The following is a 22,794-nucleotide window of genomic DNA, read 5'->3' as shown; positions in this document are numbered from 1 at the left end:
CGAGCAGTAGGTGCAGGTGGGGACATGCAAAACTTCCCGCACCGTAATTGAAGTCCATCCAATGATTAACCTTCCGAGGGCGGTAAGGGAGCGGAAGGAGGCTGCATCGAGGGCAAGGACGTGGGTAAAGTTACCGGAGCGTTTGCGGAAAGAGACTCGCAATTTACAGGATTCAGGGTCGAGCTGGACAGATGGGTTACGCGCGTTGATGGCTGCGAGGAGGCCATGAGTGGGCACATGAGGATCGACACCTGAAATGCGAACATGGGGTTGTCGTTGTTCGGCTACCTTGATGGATATCTCTGTAAGAGTTAGCGGGTTCCCCTCAATTGCAGATATAAGATGGTCGAAGGAGTGTCGCTCATAAGTGAGAATTGTTATGCCGTGGCGTGTACGGCGCATCGACAGGTCTCCTATCCGCTCAGTGATCGGGTCTATATTCACCTTCAGAAGGGCCACGAAATCGCGTGCAGGCGAGGCGGATGGAGCAATGGTTGTCCGAAATATGATAAAATCGTGCTCTCGGATGAGTGCACCATGTCGTGGAGGAGGCACAGGCGGGTCCATGTCAGTCTGTAGAAACTCTTCTGGAGCCAGTGTTGGGGGTTGCCGGGTCGTCGCCGGAGGAGCCTGCATCCCAAGATGCGCCGCAGCAGCGTATGTTCTGGACTGGCAGGGAGCTGGCGCAGGAGCCGCCAGCGTATCACCAGCAAAGCGCCTCGCCTGCTACAGCTGGTCCCGCAATTCGTTGACGCGACCCGGCTGATGGGCAACAATTGCGCCCACATTGGAACATTCCTGAAAAATCTCTGCCGACCAAGTTACAGCGAGCGGTGACCGTCGGTACTTTGGAAGATGGATGGAAAATCAAGTCGGTGATTTTTGTTTCTCGACTATACGATGGATAGAGGCGGTAATCAGTTGTTCGGGATCAGGTTTTACGGTGGAAACCGAGTGGCCACAATCGGAAGGCGGGGAACTGCGGGCAGCAACATTAGGAGGTAAAAGCGCGGTAGTGGGGACATCCCTTCCAGGCGGATCGCGTTCCCTCCCAGGTGTCTCGGCGTCGTGAACTAACGCGCCCCCATCAGCAGAAAAGACTGACTCGTTTGAAACGTCCGAGAGAGGTGACTAGACCCCACTAGGGAAGTTTCGCACGCACGACTGCACGTCCTGGCGAGCCTCAGGCTTAGGCATGGCCGCGTACATGGCGGCCATGGCAATCGGCTGGCCTGCAGCTCATGGTACTCGCTGGTCCAGAAAAGCAAAAGGAGCGCATAAAAGGCGCCAATCGCGCGATGGAGCGAGTGCTAACAAACTCAAAAGGATCCTCAGTGCAAGGCTGGGTTGGCGGGTTCGAAAAAACATCGCCTTTTTCGAGGAAATCGAGGAGCCGATACAGCCGCTTGACCCGTACCCAGTGCCATGGCGTACATAATATTTCCACTGTATTGAAATTATCACCATCACCAACATATCATATGCCCACTGCAGGATGAAGGGCTCTCCCTGCGATATCCAATTACCCCTGTCTTGCGCCAACTGATTCCAGCTTGTGCCTGCGGATTTCCTTATTTCATTAGCCTACCTAGTTTTCGGCCGTCCTCGACTGCGCCTCCCTTCTCTTAGGACCCATTTTGTAACTCTAATGATCCAGCGGATAACCATCCTACACATAAAAGTGCCTGCCCTGCTCGCTTTGTTGCTGTTCATGTCAATTATAATACCGGCTGTCCCTGTTTTCTCTCTGATGCACACAGCTCTCTTCCAGTCTCATATCGATACGCCTAGCATTTTTCGTTCAATCGCTGTTTACGCGGTCCTCATCTTTTTCTCGAGCTTCTTTGTCAACCTCCGAGTTTCGGCCTCATATCTTAGCACCGGTAGAATGCAGTGATTGCACACCTTTATTTTCAATGATCCATCATTCTAAACAGCACTTGGACAAGCCTGATAGCCGATCGGCCATTGTGGATATATGGTATGGCACAGAACCCATAATCGTCCTCAACACAAGCCAATAATTGCATAGGTTCTAGTTGGTCGCACGATATCTACTTGTCTACTTGAATTGTCTCAGCGCCGATGTGCGGACGCACTGATGACGATGGAGCTGGCGAAGGCTCGAGCGGAGCGAGCGTTTGACCGCTGTATAAATAAAGTAGTCGGTACCTCCATTTCAACGTGGTAGCTAGGTTTCCTGATCCGTCACGGGGCTGACTCCGGATTACCAAACACAACGTTGCAGAAATTTCCACTGGACCTCTACCAAGCAGGGACTAAACCGAGTCCCCACCTCCGACGATGAATTACAACTCATTGCGACTGCCTCCATTCTGGCCTGAAAAACCCGACGCTTGTGGTTTTTGAAATAGAGCAGAGTTTCCAAGTATCTAACATCATTTTAAAGTACGCAAGGTACGGCTGCCAACACGGCGCACTACTTTACTGCTGAAATGTGCGACACAATAATACAGCCCCCAAGCCAGACACCGCACGACACGCCGAAGATGGTCATCCTTGAGCGCACAGCAATTTCTCAGTCGAAGCGGCAGAAACGGCTGCTATGGTCAACGGATCTTGGTGATCGCTGTCCATCGCAACTCCTCAGATAGATGCAAGCACTTCTCGCTACTCGGGTTGGATGTTTCGGCGACGGTATACAAAAGAAACTCTTTATCCAGAGCCTACCACCCACGGTTCAGTGGGTCTTGGCATCAGCATCGGAGCTGAACCTGTTCGTGCTCGCCGATCTCGCCGATAAGGTATGCAAAAAAGCGCCTGCCCAGCTATTCGTAGCTGATACCTTGTGGGAGCCGTACACTTATTCCACACTTATAGGGGCATTGCCCACGAACCTATTTTCCATTCCGCAACCTACTTCGCCATCGCAAGATGACATCGGCGAGATTCACGCCGACATTCAGCGGGTCACAGGTATTGTGGCGAGCAACCTCATCACAAGGGACGACGATACCTCAGCGAGATCATCCGCAGACAGACAACGTTTGGCGAGATCTCCAGATCTTTCACCAAGGTCCTCCCGCCACGGTGCTTCTCCGGCTAGACACTTCTCGTAGTGATCACCGCTTTGCAGATATCATGCACGCTTTGGGCAGTCCAGGCGGCGTTGCACAAGACCAGTTGGTTAGCTGGGATACGGCATGTGGAACCACTAACTGGGAGGAGTAACCGCGCCTCTTCTAGTCATGGCGTTTCTGGTCATGGCCATACCGACTTAAAAAGAAACAAGCTGGAACTAACCATGTTATTTCTCCAGTTGCCATAAGACGCCCTTAGATGCAAGTAAACATGTATGTAAAATATTAGCATTCCCTCTCAGTACGATACAAAACTGTGGACTGCTGATTTCCTGATAGGGCTTGCACCTCTCTATCTGGCAAACCTGCAAACATTTCATAGTCAGGTGCATAGTTCAAGAGGAGCGGTTGTCAATATGGTGACCGTTGAGGTTCCTATGGCTTGGCGTGGGCAGCTTGCCAACCAATACTCTTTCTTTTGTCCGTGTTCCTCAAAAGTGAAATGATGAAGACGACAAACACGCAAGCAAAGAATAATGAAACAAAAATGACTAAAACTAATGAACACATCACGGTTCTATGTGAAGTGTTCAGAAATATTCCTTGCAAGGATTCTGGACCAGTGATGACACATTCACTGTTGACTTCTACGTCGAGAGACAATAGAGTGCAAAGGGGTAAATGAATATTAGCAGCGTATTGGAGGTTGTAGTCGAAGGAAAAAAAGGCCCTCAATTACTGCTGCGGAAGTGCGGGTGAGTTCACGATTCATGTATGACTAGGAACAGTGCACAAAATGCTACATGACAGAAAAGCAGACACACCAACACAAGCTGCTTTGAGTGCGCTTTTCTTTTAGAGGTGTCCTTGTGTGGGCTGTGTTTAGTGAAGCCTCGATTAGATGAAATTTTCGCCAGATACTTGGTAATAAACAGAGCAAATTTGTTATGTATCAGACGCAATTATTCGAACTCTATCTCTAGAAGTAAATATGGGCAGTGAATTTATCGCTGTGCATCATTTATGTAGAAACAGCCAAAACTCTTTATTATTTATGCTTTAGTCTGTGTTGGCAGCTTGCTTGAGCCTCGCTTGAGATCCCTTTGAATAGGAATTGCTTTATAATTATTATTTTTTCACTTTTAAAAATTACTACAGGAATCTGTTTTATACGCATAGCACGCAAGGAAATTCAAAGCTGAAAATGCGAAGCAGTGCATTTTTACTTACCGCTGAACACGCATCGAGGCTGCACGATTAACATGCGTACGTAGGTAGTTTCCAAATCGACAGTGCTCGGTTCCAGCGGCGAATTTCCATGCTAGCTAGCACCTTTATTGAAAGCAACGCGTTACTACGCGGCCAGATGCGGCAGATCACTAAAGAAGGAAGCCATGCATGCGGATGTCATTCCAGTGAAACGCCACAGCAGATCAAATTTGCCGTCTTTAAACACCTTCACTTCGTGGCGGCTATAGAATGTTGAACGGGTAAACTGACTGAGATATTCCTGTTATGTATTTAAAAGGAACCTGCGTGATGCTGCTCAAAGAAAACGACCAGCCCGTTCGCAAACATTACCGCCGTACAATTTGAATTGGCACGTACTGCAATCGATACCAGTGGGCTGCTGCTTTTGTTCAAGTAATAAAACAACACTTTTGTTCATAAATAACTTTTGTTCAAGTAATAAAACAACAGAAGTGCATTATAAAGAATTGTCTACTTATGTTGCAACAAAATGACATGGTAATCATGTTTGTCGGCTATGATATGTACATTCATAGATCAAATATTTAGCGGCGTCCTGTGCGCCTAACAGGAGAATAATATAAATTAAAGTATGTGGCCAAATTAGAGTAGCTCCAGTTACGCGCAAGATGCTGGGACGCGCTGTGGTTGATTTTTCGCCTCCTGGGGCGATCGATGGAATTTCAGTGTGCAGGGCCGCGCAGGCAGTGGCCAGGTGAAGTCGGATTAGCCATGCAGGAGACCCTAAGATCTCTAAAATTGTAGATTGCGCCGTAAACGCTGCGCTAGTCGACAAGCTTCACCACCTCTGCCACTGGTCGTCAGCGTGCTGACGTCACAAACGTCGCACAAACGTCGAACCGTTTCACCACCTCTGCCGCCCCCAACTTTCGCCAGAGTGCTGACTAGGGATTTCTCTGTGTGAGTGAGTCCGAGTGAACCCAGTTGCGTAAAAATTTGCTTAGTTTCAGTCTTAAACATCCGGACTGAGTATAATTCCGGTGAGTGTGAGTCCGAGGGAGCACAGCTGAACAGAATTTTTGGTGGGACGCAGTCCGAATGAGCCCAGCTGAGTATAGAGCTGGTGAGTTCGGGTGAGCCTTGCTTAGTATAGTTGTGAGGAGTCCTAGTGATCCCGGTGGTTTAGAATCTCGAGTGCGAGTGGGTTCTATAAAAAAATGTCACCCACTATTGCGATGTTCCCTAGTGCGACATCTTAGCGCAGCGTAATATGTGTTTTTGTTTCGCGATATATTGCCTGTCGCGGGCAATCTGTCTCGTGCGGCTCGTTGCAAACGGAGCCAAGTATGGCGCGACTACCTTGCTAATCGGAGATTGCGACAAGCTGCCCGTGGGTGAAGCGTGGGGGTGTTTAACAGCAGCCACCACCGCAAACCGACCTCGTAGAACCGCGGGAAACTATGGCACCATATCGTAATCATCGTCACTACATGGGCGACATGCGCGGGACTGCAATTTTCTTCTCACGCCTTTCGACACACCCTCTTCCTCCGCTTTCACCCTCACGCTTCCACTGCACTCTGCTCTTGCGCTTTCCTCCTTGCACCCTCTTCAATTTCGCCGCTTTGTACAGCTATGCTGTTTACGCCCCCGTATGCTTCACCGCATGGGCTCGCAGGCGCAGTTGCCTAGTCAGATAAATAGAGAGCTGAAGAGGAAAGGCAAGGAGGTTAGCCAGATATCCATCTCTGGTTTTCTACCCTACATTGGGTATGGGCGGTAGGGGTAGAAATTTCTTTAGGGGTGGGGGCCTCACATTGAAGCTCGACCTCCGCATTCTGGAATTTTTCGAGGGATCAAATACAAGAATAATAACTGCATTGCCATCGCCAAATACGCTGCAAACCAATTTGAACGCTACGCACTCTGAAGACAAGGAAAACATGTACTTTTTATAGAAAGAATAAACACATATGTCCCCGAAATCGTACCTGAAACGGCTTATATCAATGCTTCCATCTTCTTTGTCTATTTAGTAAGTAAAGAAAACATCACACGAACTTTAGTATTTTATCAGTTTGAAACCAGCAAAGCAGTGTATGCGGCATATATGAAATATGTAAAGGCTGTGAAATGAACAAGTTGAGGACAACTATTTTAATGAAACCTTGTGAGTCAAGAACCTTGTTTATATTTCTGTACAAATGCAATGGCCAGAGAAAAATATTACTGGCGTTGTTCTTTGTTGCAATTTATTGTACAGAAGCAGCTCTCACCGGTTGTGTATTGCGAGTAATTGCTCCTAAATTGTAGTCGCAACAGAGAGCACACATAAAAAGCAGTTCTGCAAAATATACGAGGTCGAGACAAATGAAAGTTAGCCAATATGAATACATGACAAACGGCGTACTTAATTGAAAAGTAGTCTCCATGACCATTTAGACATTTGTCCCACTGACCAATGAGTCGCGTGATTCCCGTCTCATGGAAATTCTTGGGTTGCTGCTTCAGAACGTCTCTAACTCACTCTTTCATGTCATCATCCTACACAAATCTTAGTCCCTTGAACTGCTTCTTCAATTGCCCGTAAATGTGGAAGTCGCAAGGCGACAGGTCTGCGCTGTATGGCGGATGTTGCAGCGTTTCCCAATTGAACTTTGCCAGTTTTGCGTTAACCACATCAGCGAAGTTGCGACGGGCATTATCGTGGACCAAAGTTACCCCACTCGCCAAATTTCGCAAATCGTTTGTTTTTTATTGCGACACTTAGCCGATCCGGCATTTCTGGATATCGGATAGGATTTATGGCGTCTCCAGGTCTACTAAATTTGATCAGTGATGGCTCCTGACGATCGAAAAAAAAGCCACTACATTTCCGGTGGAAATGACGGCCTTTACTCTATCTCGAATGGTGAATTCGAATGTTTACACTGTAAGGTTTGCCGTCGTGTTTCAGGCTCGTAGCAGTGGCACCATAATTCGTCCCTGGTCACAATCGCGGACAAGTCGTCAAATTCACTGTGATATCGGATCAGATGAGCCAAGGCAGCGCCGAACCTCTTCGTCTTCTGGCCTTGGTTCAAAATCTTCAGCATCCATTGCGCACACAAGAGCCGATAATGGAGAGTTCATGACTTATGGTGACCGCCATGGTTGCTCAGTAGTTATGGTATTCGGCTGCTGAGCACGAGGTCACAGGATCGAATCCCGTCCGTGGCGTCCGCATTTCGATGGGTGCACAATGCGAAAACACCCGTGTACTTAGATTTAGGTGCACGTTAAAGAAATTCAGGCAGTCCAAATTTCCGTAGTCCTCCACTACAGCGTGCCTCATAGTTAGAGAGTGTCTTTGGCACGGTAAACCCCATAATTTATATTTTTAATGACTCATGGTGTGAACCAACAGTCGCTGTTGTTCGCACGCTCAGCCAGTTCATCGATGCTTATCCTCCGTTCTTGTTTTATCAGTTCATCAACTTTTGCAATTGTGTTGGCTGTTATTGCGCGGTGGCTTTGGCCAGGGCTTGGATTGTATTTGCAACTTTCACGTCCTTCTTTGCACCATTTACTCCAATGATTCAAAGTAGCCAATGAAATACAATGTTAAACGCACACGGCAGCCATACGGCGACAAATTTCTTTTTGGGAAACACATTCAGCTGTCAAAAACCTCACGACACAAGGTTGCGGAACTTTTAGAGCGTCCATTATCGTTAATTATATCAGAGAACCATGTTCAACGCACTGTATGAGCGCAATAAAGAATATTTATCCTTACTTCAGTGTGTCACATTGATAAATGAGAGATCGCTCTGCGCTACGCGCATGCCTCGCAGTTAATAAAGCCAACCATTAATGGGCGGAATGGCTTGGCCCGCATTCGGTTGGCTCGCCCTCGTACGTTAGAAATGCGAAGATACTATGAAATATACAAATGCGAAAGTAGAGCTTCATAAATGCAAAAAGCGTCACTTGAAACAAGGTTCGCTGCACGTAGGCAGAATACCTCGCAACAAGGTATTTAAACATACGTAAAAGTCTCCAATAAATCTAAGTGTTTAAGGAAAAGTCACTGTGTATAATGCGTGAAACAAGGCATATAAACATGTTGCGCAATCACAGATCACAGAAGGCTAAAGCACATTCACGCCGAAATCGCAGCGTCTAAGCGGCCAAGCGGATTTTCAATGCGGCGAGCCGGTGAGCGCGCGCGCCTGTTCATACCGGACGGCTTGGCTGGCGGCCCGCGCAGCAGGGAAGGCGGAGCATCTAGCGTTTTCGTGTCACACGTGTCACGAACTCTTGGTAACGGTCGTCCGTCCTCAACGCGCGCACGCGAGCGTCGTCACCACGCCGCCGTCGTCTGGCCAGCCGCTCTCGGTTGCTAACCACTTGTGAAGAATAATCAGCTCCGACGAAGAAGACGAAATAGTTGGCATTCTACTCGCCGCTTCTTTAGCAGCTTTTCAAGACGAGCAGCAGAACGCTCGAAGGAACACAGGCAGCCAACGCCTCTGGTGGGTTTCCCCCAAGAGGACGCCTTCTCATCTGCCGTGCTCCGCGAGGATTGCTGTCGCCATGCGTTTACGTATTTGCACATCACTCACCGGGTGTACGTTCTTCGGCATGTTTTCCGTCTGTATGGCGTCCCAGAGATCCGGTAGCATTGTTTCCTTCAGTCCCCGCACCTCGCGATATCGAATGCCGAGCAGGTCTGGGATTCGTCTTCCCGTTCTGGTGCTCGACAGCTTCTGAAGCTGCGGATTCTCGGCGCCTGAGTGATCTCCTCGAGCGTGCTGTGTACGCCCAGCTCGAGGAGCATGGGGGTTGGCGTGTACTGGGGTACTCCTAGAGTGGTCTTGAACGCCTTGCGGATCGCCACGTTCAGCTTGTCGGTTTCGCTCCTGTTCCAGTCGGCGTACGCGGCGATGTACGCTATGTGGCTCAGCGCGTATGCCTGCATTAGCCTCGTAACGTTGTCTTCCTCCATTCCTTACCTTTTGCTCGTGACCCACCGCACGTGGTGTGTGGAGGCGGCCACTTTCTTCTGCATTCGGGCAGCCAGCTGGCAGTTGGTATTGTTCTCTTCCAGCCACAGGCCGAGCACTCACAACTTGGACGCCGTCGGTATTCGGGTCCCCTCCCTCGTCATGACGCGCAAACGACGAGTGTCGAGCACGACCTGCGGGAGGGGCCTTTCTTGTGCGGTCTGTGGAGCAGGATCTCCGACTTGTTGGGTCAGCAGCCGAGTCCCGTGTCTTCGAGATGCCGCTCCACCTCCTGGACGCCCCGCTGCAGCCGGTCTTGCATTTCGCCGACGCTCGTGTTCTCTGTGATCCACACCGCCACGTCATCTGCGTAGGTCGTCTGATTGATGCCCTCTATCACGTCGAGACGCTCCAGCAGGCCTATCATGACGAGGTTGAAAATCATGGGGCCCGCCAAAGGGGCGTCAGCAGGCGTTGGGTGTGTTGAGACACCACGTTCCCGAGTACACGAGGGTTGGACCCTCCCGCGCGTAGCCGTGTCTGGGGAAAGTGGGATACTGGAGGTTGAGCCGATGCTGGGTGTTTGGAACAGTTAAGGCCCCCCTGTGGAGGCAACACACATCTTCGGCCTCGGCTTGACATAGACGGCTCCTCCAGACTGACCCACCTGAAGGACATCGGCAGTCGCCTTTTCCTGTCTCTCCCTCCTCGAACTTCGTCTTTATCTCTCACTTTTTGACCTTTCCTCTCTTTCTCTCTCTTCTATTTATATCCTTTCTCCACGGCGGCTAGAGTTAACCATGTATGAGTAGCCAAGCTAGGTTATATCATATTTGGTTACAGTGGTAGCTTACAGCTGGCGTTTCTAGGCCGTTTTTTACAGTCCCTGCAGCGTCCCCTTGGTGGGCTCCATGGTGGGTGGCTGGCACTGCTGCCGAAAAATACTCTCACATATGGCTAGTTTCTTCTCTACACTACCTGATCGCTCCCTCAAGAGGGGGCGCATCAAAGAAATTTTTGAATTTATTGGACGCCAAAAAGAAAGTTTCCCGCTATTTCATCTCATCCATTCTGAAAACCAAGAAAAACAAGCAAGAACCATCTCAGCTTTTGTTGTTTCGATATCGCTTTTTCAGGCACTTGGACCAGGCTACAAAGCATCAAAGATGGCAAGCGGTGATCTCCTTTTGGAACTCCGCGACAAAAAGCAACACAAGAAACTGCCTAACCTTGTATCATTTGGAGATGTCCCAGTAACAGTGACCCCACATCGCACGATGAACACCACCCGTGGTGTAGTTTCATATGATTGTCTGATGGAGCTTAAGGAAGTTGAACTATTAGAAGGCTGGAGCGATCAAAACGTAATCGATGTTAAGAAAATTCTGCTAAGGCGCGATGGCAAGGAGAATAAAACAAAACATCTAATTCTTACCTTTGGTTCAAGTGTGCTCCCTGATAGTATTGAGACAGGATATCTGAAGATCCGGGTCAGACAATATGTCCCAAACCCACTCAGATGTTTTAAATGCCAGCGATTTGGCCTCAGCTCATCGAACTGCCGTGGCCGCCAAATTTGTGCAAAATACAGTGCTCATGAACACTCCGCTGAGTCGCGTGAAAACACTCTCCGCTGTGTCAACTGTGATGGTGAGCACGCCGCATACTCGCGGTCGTGTCCATCCTGGAAAAAAGAAGAAGAAATTGTAACGATCAAAGTAGAAGAGAATACATCATTCAAGGAGGCACGCAGGCGGGTTTCATACCTGCCCAAGAAAACATTTGCCGAAGTGACGCGTCAAGGGCCAGTGACACAACGGCTCCGGAGGTTGGCCGAGCCACAAGCAGTGAGTCGGCAGTTACACTGTCTGCCCCCGCGGTGGTTGCAGCTAGCGCTGCTCCACCAACCAAGCAGAAGGGAACATCGGCCCCGAAGTTGGGAGCAGCCGAGGCTGCCCCATGTCCCCGGCCCCTTCCGGCGCTGGCAATAGCCGGCGCAGCGCAATCCCTCAGGGATCCCCATCGACCTCCAGGCTGGTGGGCGCAGGGGTCTTGCCCTCCAGGGCGGGACTCTCTCTGATAACTTCTCGCTCGCAGCAGCACTCGTCCGGCGCCTCACAAGAGGCAATGGATGCTACACCTATCCTCAAGGCGCACAAAGCGCCTAAGGAGCGGCCAGGCTCCCTCGAACGCTTCAGAAAGGGCAAAACCCCCGCTGCAGGGCCTCGAAAGAGCTCTATAATCTAAGACATCACTTCGGTTTCCGTACACACAGCATCAATTTACTTTAAATATGGATAACAAGTTATTCAATGGAATGTCAGAGGTCTTCTTAGAAACCTTGATGATCTGCAAGAACTTATCCACAAACACAATCCAAAATTGCTGTGTTTACAGGAAACACACTTAAAATCGAAAACACAAACTTTCTCCTACAGTATGCTACGTTTCGCGAAGATCGCGATGATGCTGTAGCATCATCGGGCGACGTTGCCATTGTTATTCATAAAAGCATAGCGTGTCAACGTTTGCAGCTACAAACGTCCCTCGTAGCAGTGGTGGTTGGAGTTGTAAACAAACTCATCAACATTTGCTCGTTTTACATAGCCCCGCATTACCGAATAAACAAACATGAAATTCAGTCCTTTATGGACCGATTGCCAGATCCTTATGTGGTTCTTGGCGATTTCAACGCACACAGCAGCTTGTGGGGAGACTCTCGTATCGATGCGTGAGGTCGTCTCGTTGAACACTTCCTTTTTTCATCCGGTGCGTGTCTGCTGAATAGGAAGGAACCCACATATTACTGTCTTGGTAACACAACCTTTTCTTCAATTGATCTTAGCCTTGTTTCCCCGTCTGTACTGCCTCAACTCGAATGGGAAGTTACCAACAATCCTTACGGAAGCGACCACTTTCCCATGCTGCTAAGAACACCTAAAGAGAATGAATATCTACCACAGGCTCCTAAGTGGAAGAGTGATACAACCAACTGGGAGAAATTCCCAACTCTCACTAGTGTCTCATTGGATGACATGTCCTCGTTAGGAATTGATGCTACCGTTGAGTATTTTGCAGCCTCATAATAGATGTCGCATCGCATCTAAATGCATATAAGAAGTAAATGGCTTGGCATGCAAACTGCGTGTCTCGTGGTGGAACGATGATTGTGGAATTGTTTGTAAAAAACAGAACACAGCGTGGGGGTTGCTAGGCGCCTCTTCTACTGCGGAAAATCTTATTAACTTTACGAAAGTAAAGTGCCAAGGCAGGAGAACTCGCACACAGGCCAGAAGAGAGAGTTGGTAGAAGTTTTTATCGTGCCTCAACTCCTATACAGATAAGGCCAAAGTGTCGAACAAGGGTAAAAGGATAAGAGGGCGACAAACATATTCACTCCCTTTGGTAAATACACAGGGTGATACACTTAGGGACCAGAAAGAGTCACTTGGGGAGCGCTTTGAACGCGTGTCGAGCTGAACCCACTATTCCAAATCCTTGCTTAATTAAAGAAATAGAAGAACGTAAGCCAATCATACAGAAATCCAGACAGAATTAACTGTATAACCGGCCTTTTAGTATTGCCGAGTTGAGAGCTGTGTTGCACACAAGCAAAAGCACTGCACCAGCACCTGACATACTCATGTATGACATGATCAGAAACTACTCACGCTGTTCAACCCCATTTGAGCTGTCTGATGCCTCCCGTCCACATGGAAAGAAGCGATTGTGGTACCTGTTCTTAAGCAGGGTAAGGACCCTTCCTTGGCGGCAAGGTACCGTCCAATAGCTCTTACAAATTTCTGTAAGCTTTTCAAAAAAATGGTTAATCGCAGACTCATACATTTCCTTGAACTCACCAATATGCCCGATCCCAATCAGTGTGGTTTCAGAGAAGGATGATCGACAACCGATCACCTAGTGCGCATTAAAAGAAATATCCGTGAATAATTTGTTCATTAACAGCTTTTCCTGTCAATATTCCACAACATGGAGAAGGCGTATGACACAGCATGGCGTTACAGGATCTTGCGAGATTGTCGGGAATGGGCATCCGTGGGAATATGCTGAACACAATTGAAAGATATTTGTCAAATCGCATCTTCCGCGTGACAATCGGCAACGTATTATGGAGACCTTTTATACAAGAAACTGGTGTACCCCAGGGATTAAAGCTCAGTTGCACTCTCTTTATCGTCAAGATGAACACACTTCGTTCTTTACTGCCACCAGCCATTCTTTATTCTGTCTACGCAGACGATATACAAATAGGTTTCAAATCGTGCAACCTTACATTGTGTGAAAGACGGGTACAGCAGGGCCTAAACAAGGTGTCCAAGTGGGCAGACCAAAATGGATTTAAAATCAACCCCCACAAAAGTTCTTGAGTTCTCTTCACAAGCAAGAGAGGCCTGGTCACAGATTCTTGCATAGAACTGGACGGAAAACAAATACCTGTGAACAGTGAACAAAAATTTCTAGGGGTTATACTTGACTGGAGGCTTGCTTTCACCTCACACATAAAATGGCTTAGGGCAAAATGTCTAAAAACTATGAATTTACTTGGTCCTATCCTAAGCAGCATAGGGTAGCGACAGGAAGTGTTTACTGAATCTTTATAGGAGCCTAGTTAGATCCCGATTAGAATATGGTGCCGTAGTATATCACTCTACTGCACCGAGCGCGCTAAAGATGTTAGACCCCGTTCATCATCTGCGTATCCGCCTGGCCACTGGCGCAATTAGAACAAGAGACGAGTGATCACTACCTTTTCAGAGAACGTACGTCAGCTTTCAACTATTCTCTCAATGTGCGCTCCAATGAAGAAGATCTGTGTTTAAAAGCTGTTCACGACTTGACGTGTGAAACAATTTTTCGTAATAAACCCCCTATGAGACTTCCTTTCGCACTGCGTGCAAGAGAACTTAGCATGGAAATAGATGTCCCAGTTCTCGAACATCGCCTGATGCTTGCAGCTAACATATTACCGCCCTGGGAGTGGCAGGTGAAAAAGTGTGACGTATCCTTTGTAGACGTCACAAAGCACGCACCTGACCTCGAAAGCGCTATGCATTTCCGTGAACTTGAATCGAGATACAGCTGCTCCGAATTGTACACAGACGCGTGAAAATCACATGCTGGTGTATCTTATGCTGCTGTTGGTCGCTCTCTTTCGAAATCTGACTTAATAAACCCGCAGACAAGTATCTTCACTGCAGAAGCCTATGCAGCACTGTCTGTAGTAAAACATTACAGAAATTGAAACTCGACAGAGCAATTGTACGCACAGACTCGCTAAGTCTCGTAAATGCGTTAATTTTATTACAAAAGCACAAAAATTCTGTTTTCATTGAACTTTACTCCCTCTTATGCAGCATTTATCTATCACATATACATGTAGTAATATGCTGGGTACCTGACCGTAGAGGTACCGGGGGTAATGTACTGGCTGATAAAATGGCCACATCACTCACATCACTAAACCCTTCTCCTGCAGCTGTTGTTCCTGTCACAGATCTGATGCCTTTCTTGCGCAAGAAACTGCGACAACACTGGCAACGTATGTGGAACGCAGACATAAATAATAAACTGCACATTATAAAGCCACAGTTAGGTTTTTGGCCTTCCCCAACAAAATCACGGCGAACATTCTGCCGCCTCAAAACAGGGCACACATTTGGTACTCACATTTTCTGCTTACTGGAAATGAACCGCCAACATGTGGTCGGTGTGGCGAGAGGCTGACCGTCCTCCACGTCCTCTTGGTGTGCCGCAAAGCCGAATCTGAAAGAAACATTTTCCTTTTGCATATCGTTATTGCGTACCTCTTCACCCAGCTTTGTTTCTTGGTAAAGAACAATTTTTCAACACCAAAGTAGTCCTCAGTTTTTTAAATGAGGTTGTCCTACATGTTATAAGCCCAATAAATTCGTAGCGCATCCTCTTTCCAGAGGATGCCGCTCTGATAGTTGTTTTATATAGCACATGTCTCCAGGCCCTTGTGTCTCAAGGGCTCTAACGAGGCCATGGTGCTCCAGTGAATTTTAGAAACTTAAACATTTTTATATCGTATCCTTATTTTGAAATGCACCTAATGCTCATAGTACACCTCATTTGGCATCGCCATAATCTTAGTACACGTACATTTTACGCACTTTACAGTAAGAATAATTTAGGCCCCTTCACAGACACGTGATATCTACTTCATAGAACCCATCATTCCACTGCGAAAACGCTAACACTTGCGTGGCCCTCTTCGGCCATACCTGGCCCTTTCGCCAATAAAAACCACACATTCGTTGAATCAAGGGGGAGAGTCTCGGAGCCCTGCGGCGTGCACGCACCACCCATTCGGACCATCCACGGCGGTGCCCCGTCGATCTTGACCGTCGCCTCGCGCCCATTCAGGAAGCTGCTGACATATCAGTGGAACCTCGCCCAGAGATTGAGTCGGGTGATCTGGTCCCATATCGCCATGTGCTTCACAATGTCGAAGGCACTCTTGCTGTCCAGCCCGAGCAGGGCGCGCACGTGCGCGCTCCGAGCGTTTACGACATGTTCATTGATCTGCTGCATGTCGTCCTGCGCAGAAAGTTCCATCCGCAAACTGATGATGTGGGTGCCGAAGGCGTCCTTGTTCTCGAGGAGCGTCGTCATGTTGTTGAGGCAGGCACGCTCCATCACTTTCCCAACGCAGGACATGGGGGAGACCGGCCTGATGTTTCGGTCCTCCAGCTGCTTGCCTGGCTTTGGTATGAGTATGATGTCCGCGGTTTTGCACTCTTGCTCAATTTGGCCCTCCTTCAGCACGTGTTGATGCACTCGCAGAGCTTCTCGATGGCGCCGTCGTTGAGGTTCCTCTGGATTTTGTTGGTGATCCTGTCAGGGCCATGGGCCGATTTGGTCCTCAATAGCTGGAGGACGGTTTTAAATTCTTGCGCGGAAAAGTACGCGTCCAGGTTCTCGTTGGGAGCCCCGCAGTACTCTGGGTGGCTCTGCCCTCTCGGTTCGGTCGAGTGAGGGGCGTCTGCATGAGCTCTTCCACGAAGACCTCCGGGTCGTCCTTGTACTTGTATCGCAGCTTGGCCATCTCTGTATGGGTCGCGGTTCTGGTGCTTGCCGGGTCGAGCAAGTGCCTGAGAATCTTCCAGGTGCGTCCCGCGCTCATGTTCCCGTTCATCGAGTCGCACACCTCCTGCCATTCTTGCTCGCACAGGTGGGCGCAATGTGTCTCGATCTCCCGGTTGATTTCGGCGATCTTCTTGCGTATCTTCCTGTTGAGCTTTTCGCTTACTCGCTCTCTGTTGCATGGATTTCTTGGCCGCAACGAGATGTGCCAGCCGGATGTTCACTCTGGACGGTTGGGGAGCGCCGTCGTCCCCGGCTCCACGGCTTCTGTCTCCTTCTCTAGGGGGTTCTTGTTGTCAGTCCGTACATTCGATCTCATCGGGACCTTTCTCCACGTCCGCGAGTAGTTCTCTGCACCATTCGCCAATGTCTTCGATCGGGCCCTCCTTCTTGTCTCGTTGCCGATTTTCCCGAAATCTGTCGCAGTCCACGATTCTGGCCTTTCGGCAGACATCCACCTTGCTTCCAACTTCTCCCATGGTCACGCACAGGGAGGGTCCTGTGGTCACTCCCCACGTCCTCGAGAGTGCACCTTTTCGCGTACCATTCTCACAGCTTATACAAAGCGGATCCCTATAGGTCCCGAAGCTTCGGGCGAAAAGTGGTTCAGAACAAATTCTCACCGACATCAGCAAGGGTGGTTATGGGAGCAGCGATTGAAGCGCGACTATAATTGGTGGGAACGAACATTGGGAAAGGAAAGAGCGGGTTTACTTAAAGCGACACACACATAGATTCAATCAATGAAAATAAAATTCTTGGTCAATATTATATATGCATGACGAGTAAAGAAATAACTAGACCATTTTATTTTGTTATTCTGAATAAATACATTCTGTTTCAGCGCCCAACGCCGCTATCACTTGCAAAGCAGCGCAGCACTTGGAGTGTGCAGAAAGGCGCGCTCGTAAAGTTCACCTGCTACAATACGCCCCCCCCCCCCCCCTCCCTTCCTCCTCCTCTAACACGTTGTGCTGTTTGGTTGTCGACGTTTGCCTGAATTTGGTGACGCGGGTAGCTTCATCGTTTCTTAACCTGTTGAGTAAAAGTAGTCAGTTACGAGCACAACACAGTTGTCTACTATAGTTGTTTTGTGCAGCTGCGCTGGCCATCGGGCTTGGCGTCCGGAGACAGGACCAGCACTCTACACCTAAAGTTTCATGGGCCTCATGGGCCTAAGAAAGTAAGTTTTATGCAAGTGTACGATTTCGACTTCAGTACGGCTGGCTTTTTCCTACGCCGCTTTCCGATCTGCAACCATGAAACGTACATCAAGTCGATTGGTGGGGCATCTTACTATACAGCTCTCATGTCAGGCCACCAAAACATATTTCGTGTTTTCGCAAGTAACATGACGTCACTTCTCTTTTTAGCGGACATGGAGTCACAATATTTTTTTCTTCCGCCTCAAGTGTTCCGTCCTCATACAGATGGCGCTAAGCACCATGAACTGCGGATGAACCACAATGTTTTGCACGCATGGGCTGCTCTGGAAGCTTCGCTGCCAGGTATATTGACTACTTTGGCTTATACGTCTTAGAAGCCAATTTCTAAAGCCACGCGAGTATGAAGTGTGAATGACGGCAAAAAATGAACGCAGGAAAGCGCAATCGCACGAATGGTCGCATCTTGGCTCAGCTCCACGTGCCACGTGCTCCAGCAACGCAACTGCCTCGGACGACCTTCTTTATGTGCATTGCAGTTGTTGCTGAGTAACTATACACTTCAGTAATATATATTCACGTAGAACTGCAATCGCGGTGCCTTCAGATTTGCCAGCGGAACGATTTCTGCCTACTCCTGGTGAAATTTGAGGGCGCACTATTTGGTAGCAGCTAGCACATTACTGCGTATGAAGCAGCAAAAAGTGCACTGCGCCAAGCCTCTTCGCAAGCCGGTTCAAAGCTGTCCGCTGGTGTCGAGTCGTTGTACTTCGTCATTTCTCTGTATCATTTCTCAGCCAGGACAAAAATAGAACGTGCTCAACCTGAACCAAACCAGTATTATTTTGAGTTCAATATCCACGTTTTATATATATATTGACTATGATTACAATTCCATAAATTTATGAATTTTTCAACTGGGCCTGGTTCCGTGACAAACTATTTCTGGTTCAACGATACCTGCAGGAATCCCGATGCTTAGATAACTCTAAGATGTGGATAAAAAATGGATTACTAACATGAAAAATCTCCATTCTAGCAATCCTGTCAGCATTCATGGTATACTGACTTGTGCAACTTAGGAAATATAACGTCATGATCCGCCCAGCTCAAGCTACGAAGCAATTTAATGTTTAGCAGAATACGATGATATGAATTTTTATTCTCATTGCCTTTCGCTAACCTAAAATGCCCAAAAATGAATCAACAAATGTGTAATATACATGTCAGCCAACAGAGGGTAAAAATGAAGAGTAAACAATCGAGACAGGTTTGCTTGTAGAGAGAAATGTTGCACACAACTTAATAAATAAATAAATAAGCATATATATATATATATATATATATATATATATATATATATATATATATATATATATATATCCACACACATTTGGCTTAATTGCTTTATCGACAAGGTGCAGTTGCATGTGGTAAACATAGCTCATTGGATGAACCAACTTCGGAATGTTTAATGGACAAGGGTGAGTGCTCATGTTAACGGTAATCATTATTTATTGAGACCCGCCATGGTTGCTCAGTGGCTATGGTGTTGGGCTGCTCAGCACGACGTCGCTGGATCAAATACCGGCCACGGCGGCCGCATTTCGATGGGGGCGAAATGCGAAAACACAAATGTGCTTAGATTTTGGTGCATGTTAAAGAACCCCAGGTGGTCGAAATCTCCGGAGTGCTCCACTACGGGGTGCCTCATAATCATAAGGTGGTTTTGGCACGTAAAGCCACATAATGTTTTATTATTTATTGCCGTTTTTTATTTATGATCACCATCCTATACAAATGAGTGTTGTTCTCTCCAGGGTTACATAAACAAGACCTGGGTACATAAAGGAAATGTCGTCAAAATCTCAGGTAAGCACTCTTATTTATAAACAACAATTTTAGTCTAGAAACTGCAGGAAAATATTAGCACAATTGCAAGTATGTATTCCTTTCCTTTAAAAAGCACATTTGGGTAACAAACTGCCACACAATATAGGGAAGATCGTAAGAACGGGAATGCCTGCATGCTATATACAGTACGTCCTCGTTGCAGTAATTTGTATGCAACGTGCAAGATATATTTCCGGTGGAGAACCTTCGAGGGCGTTCGGTACAGCAGTTAAACAATGCGTTGAGTATGTTACAAAAAAGCTTGTTGATGAGCGATTTGATACTTAGTTTGCATGGCGTAGTCAGCGCAAGCAATACGAACACGAACGAAAACCCCGCTTTTTTGTTCATCTGTGTGCTTTTGTTTGCGTCCCTATTCTTTGCGCTGACGTTACCATATACTGTATTCCCCACTTCACCGCATTCCGTTCGTTCTGTTTCTGCATTAGTTAGAGGGAAGTTTCTGATAAGTAATATCTTTAGGCCTGCAACGAAAATCGACGAGGTGCTAAAGCGAGGAAGCTAACTTTATTTCCAATATTTAAGAAATTTACTTTCTCCACCATTGAGTACAGATGTCCATTTTCTGTTTCAGCTTTTTTCCGCGACTAGACACGCCCAACTTTACATTACTTAGGCGTCATTCTATATTTTTGTGCACAATGCTGTCCCTCACATTTGCAATATATCGCCTAGTCCTTACTTTCTGAACGCTCTAGCGGGTTCATTGTTGGCATTAATCCTCAAGTCAGATTTGCTGTTCTCGTAGGATTGCGTTGTGGTTTGTGCTATGAACCTTATTCGCTAATGGCTGATATTCAGATGCTGGAAATTTGAGATCAGGCATTCTAGAAATCTAGTTTACAATAGTAACGTCTAGGCTTTATTGTGAATATTACATACCGTGCCCATAGTGGGTTTATTAGGCCACTTTCCATCTATATATCATGCGCTCCAAGTCAAGGAGTTCCTCCTCTACTTCGCGCATATACGCTTGTTTTCGTGCTATTATTCCAAAATGTAGCCAGACAGCACAGCCTCCTGGTCACATCGCTTCCCTTCGTTTCAGTGTGCAAGGCAGATTAGGGAAGCCCATTGACGGGTAGCAAGAGTTATGTTCCTTTCCCTTTTTCTTCTGCTAGCTTCTGTATTATTTAGATAGCAACATTTTTGAAGTCCGAAGTCGGTGGCCCTCGACTACTCATGTGCGAAGCAGCAGCACAGATGGAATAGCCTTTGTCTCATAAAGAGCTGCTTCATTCAAACGCCAGAGTCCGGGTCCTAGGTCGAACCTACGCTCTTCACTCAACCAAAGCGTGGCGGTAAAACCTTCGGTGGCCTAACCAGTCGCTCACCAGCCAATCACACATGAGTACTCACACCATTACCAGCAATAGCACCAAAGCTTTCGAGAACAAGGCAGCAATGCTGAAAACAATGACACAATCTACAACACGCAAGGGGATATGTTCTTTTAAAGACACGTCATCACACTCTTCCCTACATTTGACACCGAGTCTTGGCCTTGACGTCCTCCGGTAGCGGAGGTCAGGCTCCAGCTCGCACTTGTGGCACTAAACTGTCCGCATGGTTCGATTTTGTCTAGGCAGAAGCGCACGTGTTGAACACACAGCACGCCTGTTACTGTTTCCAAAAAGCTACGTCTATTTGAGATATGGCTGACTGACAAAAACTGCCGAGGAAGCGCTAGAAGAACTTGGACACTCCATGCAGCTACGGGCCGGGTGGCTTGAATTCCCCGAACACAGAAACTGCCCACAGTCAAGTTTTCTTTGAAACCACGCCCACTCAGTTAACATGTTTTAGGAAACAAAAAAATTACGGTCACTGGCCAAGTAAAAAGTATTAGACGTCTAGTAACACACACGAGTTCCTTGTTCACAGCGCTGCAGACAATGCATCGGGGTCAATTTATATCCGTATTACGTGACGTAGGGAGCGAAGATAAACTTTCGGCGGGGTACCGGTCCAGGGTACAGGGTAGGTTACAGGGTAGCGTACAGGGTAGGGTACTGGCAGGGTACAGGGTAGGTCCTAATGGGTGTTTTCTGTTAGCCGTATATACAAAGAATTGAGCAGCAGCCTCGTGGTCACATTCTTTTCCATTCCGATAATTGAAGCGTTGTACCATTTTATCGTGTGATTACACTTGCGCACGTATTCCGCCACTGTGTTCGACACATGACAATTTTTCTCGACATGAAGTTCACGTTTTTTTTTCAGTCGCCTTGCGAAATTTCTGGTTTCGATGATCTAGCAAGACGCGCACGGTAGCGATCACATACAATAGCACCCATTCGTCGCAACCGGATAAATGTTCATAAGCAGATCTGCGTTTTCTCAAGGCGAGCGCAAAAAGCGCGCGGATGCCAAACATCAGTACTGCAAGCGGGTTACCGTCTGCCGCGTTGCCCCTCTTCCGTGCATACGCCTCACCGCGCGGCGACGACGCCCGTAAACAGCCGACAGTAGCGGCCCCTAGTGTCAACGAGGCATCTGGGATTCCCGGGGGCGCCTCGCAGTAGTGTGTGGCTGGCGCTAAACGTTTTCATCTTCTGCTTACGCTAGTCTCACCGTAGGTTTCCCAATCAGGCCACACCGTCCTCCCGCGAGGATTCGGCTTCGGCAACTCTTGTACAGCGCTGCTAAGGCATCTTCCACGCATACATATCACCCGCGTCCTGCGTTCGAAAGCGGCATTCGCGAATGGACCGTTATACGAAAATTGGCCCATTTAGCAGATAGAGAAGTTATCAGCACTCTGCAGCATTCACATAAACTGGGCGATTCTGTTCATAAAGCTTCATAACAAATCTAGGAAGCCCCTAGGTTTCCTGGACAATCTTCAGTTGGAAAATTTTCAGCTTAGCTCGTCGAAACACCATTGTGGCCGCCGGCAAATTATCGTGTTTGGCCACCTCGTGCAGGGTAACGGCTTGCAACCAGACCCGTAGCGAATCTACGCAATAACAACATCCCTGTTCCACGCCCTGCTAATTATATTTGCAGCTTCCTCGGAATAGAGTATTGCTTGCATTTTGTGAAATATCTTGCCGTCAACGCGAATCTGCTTACGGGGCTTTTCAGAAAATGTATCCGTTCTTGAAGGCACATCCGAGAACCTCCCTGGGTGTTACATATCATGAACCCGCTAACCAACCCTCTGATTTTCCTACATCGACCACACTGTCCCTGCCAAACCTCGTACTGAAGAAATAAGCCACTCAGTCGGAGCTGTATTACTCCAGCGCTAGCATTGTCATGATATTGTCATCGCTTACAGCAGCTGGAAAACATCGATCGCGAAGCACAATTACGCCACCAGAGAACTCAACTTATGGCTGTTGT

The 22,794-nt window shown here is 47.8% G+C and overlaps 1 protein-coding gene across 3 annotated transcripts in view; it reads left to right on the top strand.

The window, feature by feature from the left end:
• The window catches only part of LOC135904231 (uncharacterized), a 121,801-nt gene that overhangs the window by 44,038 nt on the left and 54,969 nt on the right, over positions 1-22,794 (top strand). For all 3 annotated transcript variants that reach the window (XR_011509018.1, XM_065434871.2, XM_065434873.2), the window contains one exon: positions 19,353-19,404. Coding sequence is in view for 2 of the 3 variants with exons in the window: in XM_065434871.2 (XP_065290943.1) it covers positions 19,353-19,404 (52 nt within the window). In the remaining variant the exon portion in view is untranslated. The remainder of the gene's footprint in view (positions 1-19,352; positions 19,405-22,794) is intronic.

The sequence above is a fragment of the Dermacentor albipictus genome, chromosome 10 (genome assembly GCF_038994185.2).
Source record: "Dermacentor albipictus isolate Rhodes 1998 colony chromosome 10, USDA_Dalb.pri_finalv2, whole genome shotgun sequence".
NCBI lineage: Eukaryota > Metazoa > Arthropoda > Arachnida > Ixodida > Ixodidae > Dermacentor > Dermacentor albipictus.
The sequence above is the reverse complement of the archived record's forward strand: the minus strand, read 5'-3'. Positions and strand labels throughout refer to the sequence as shown.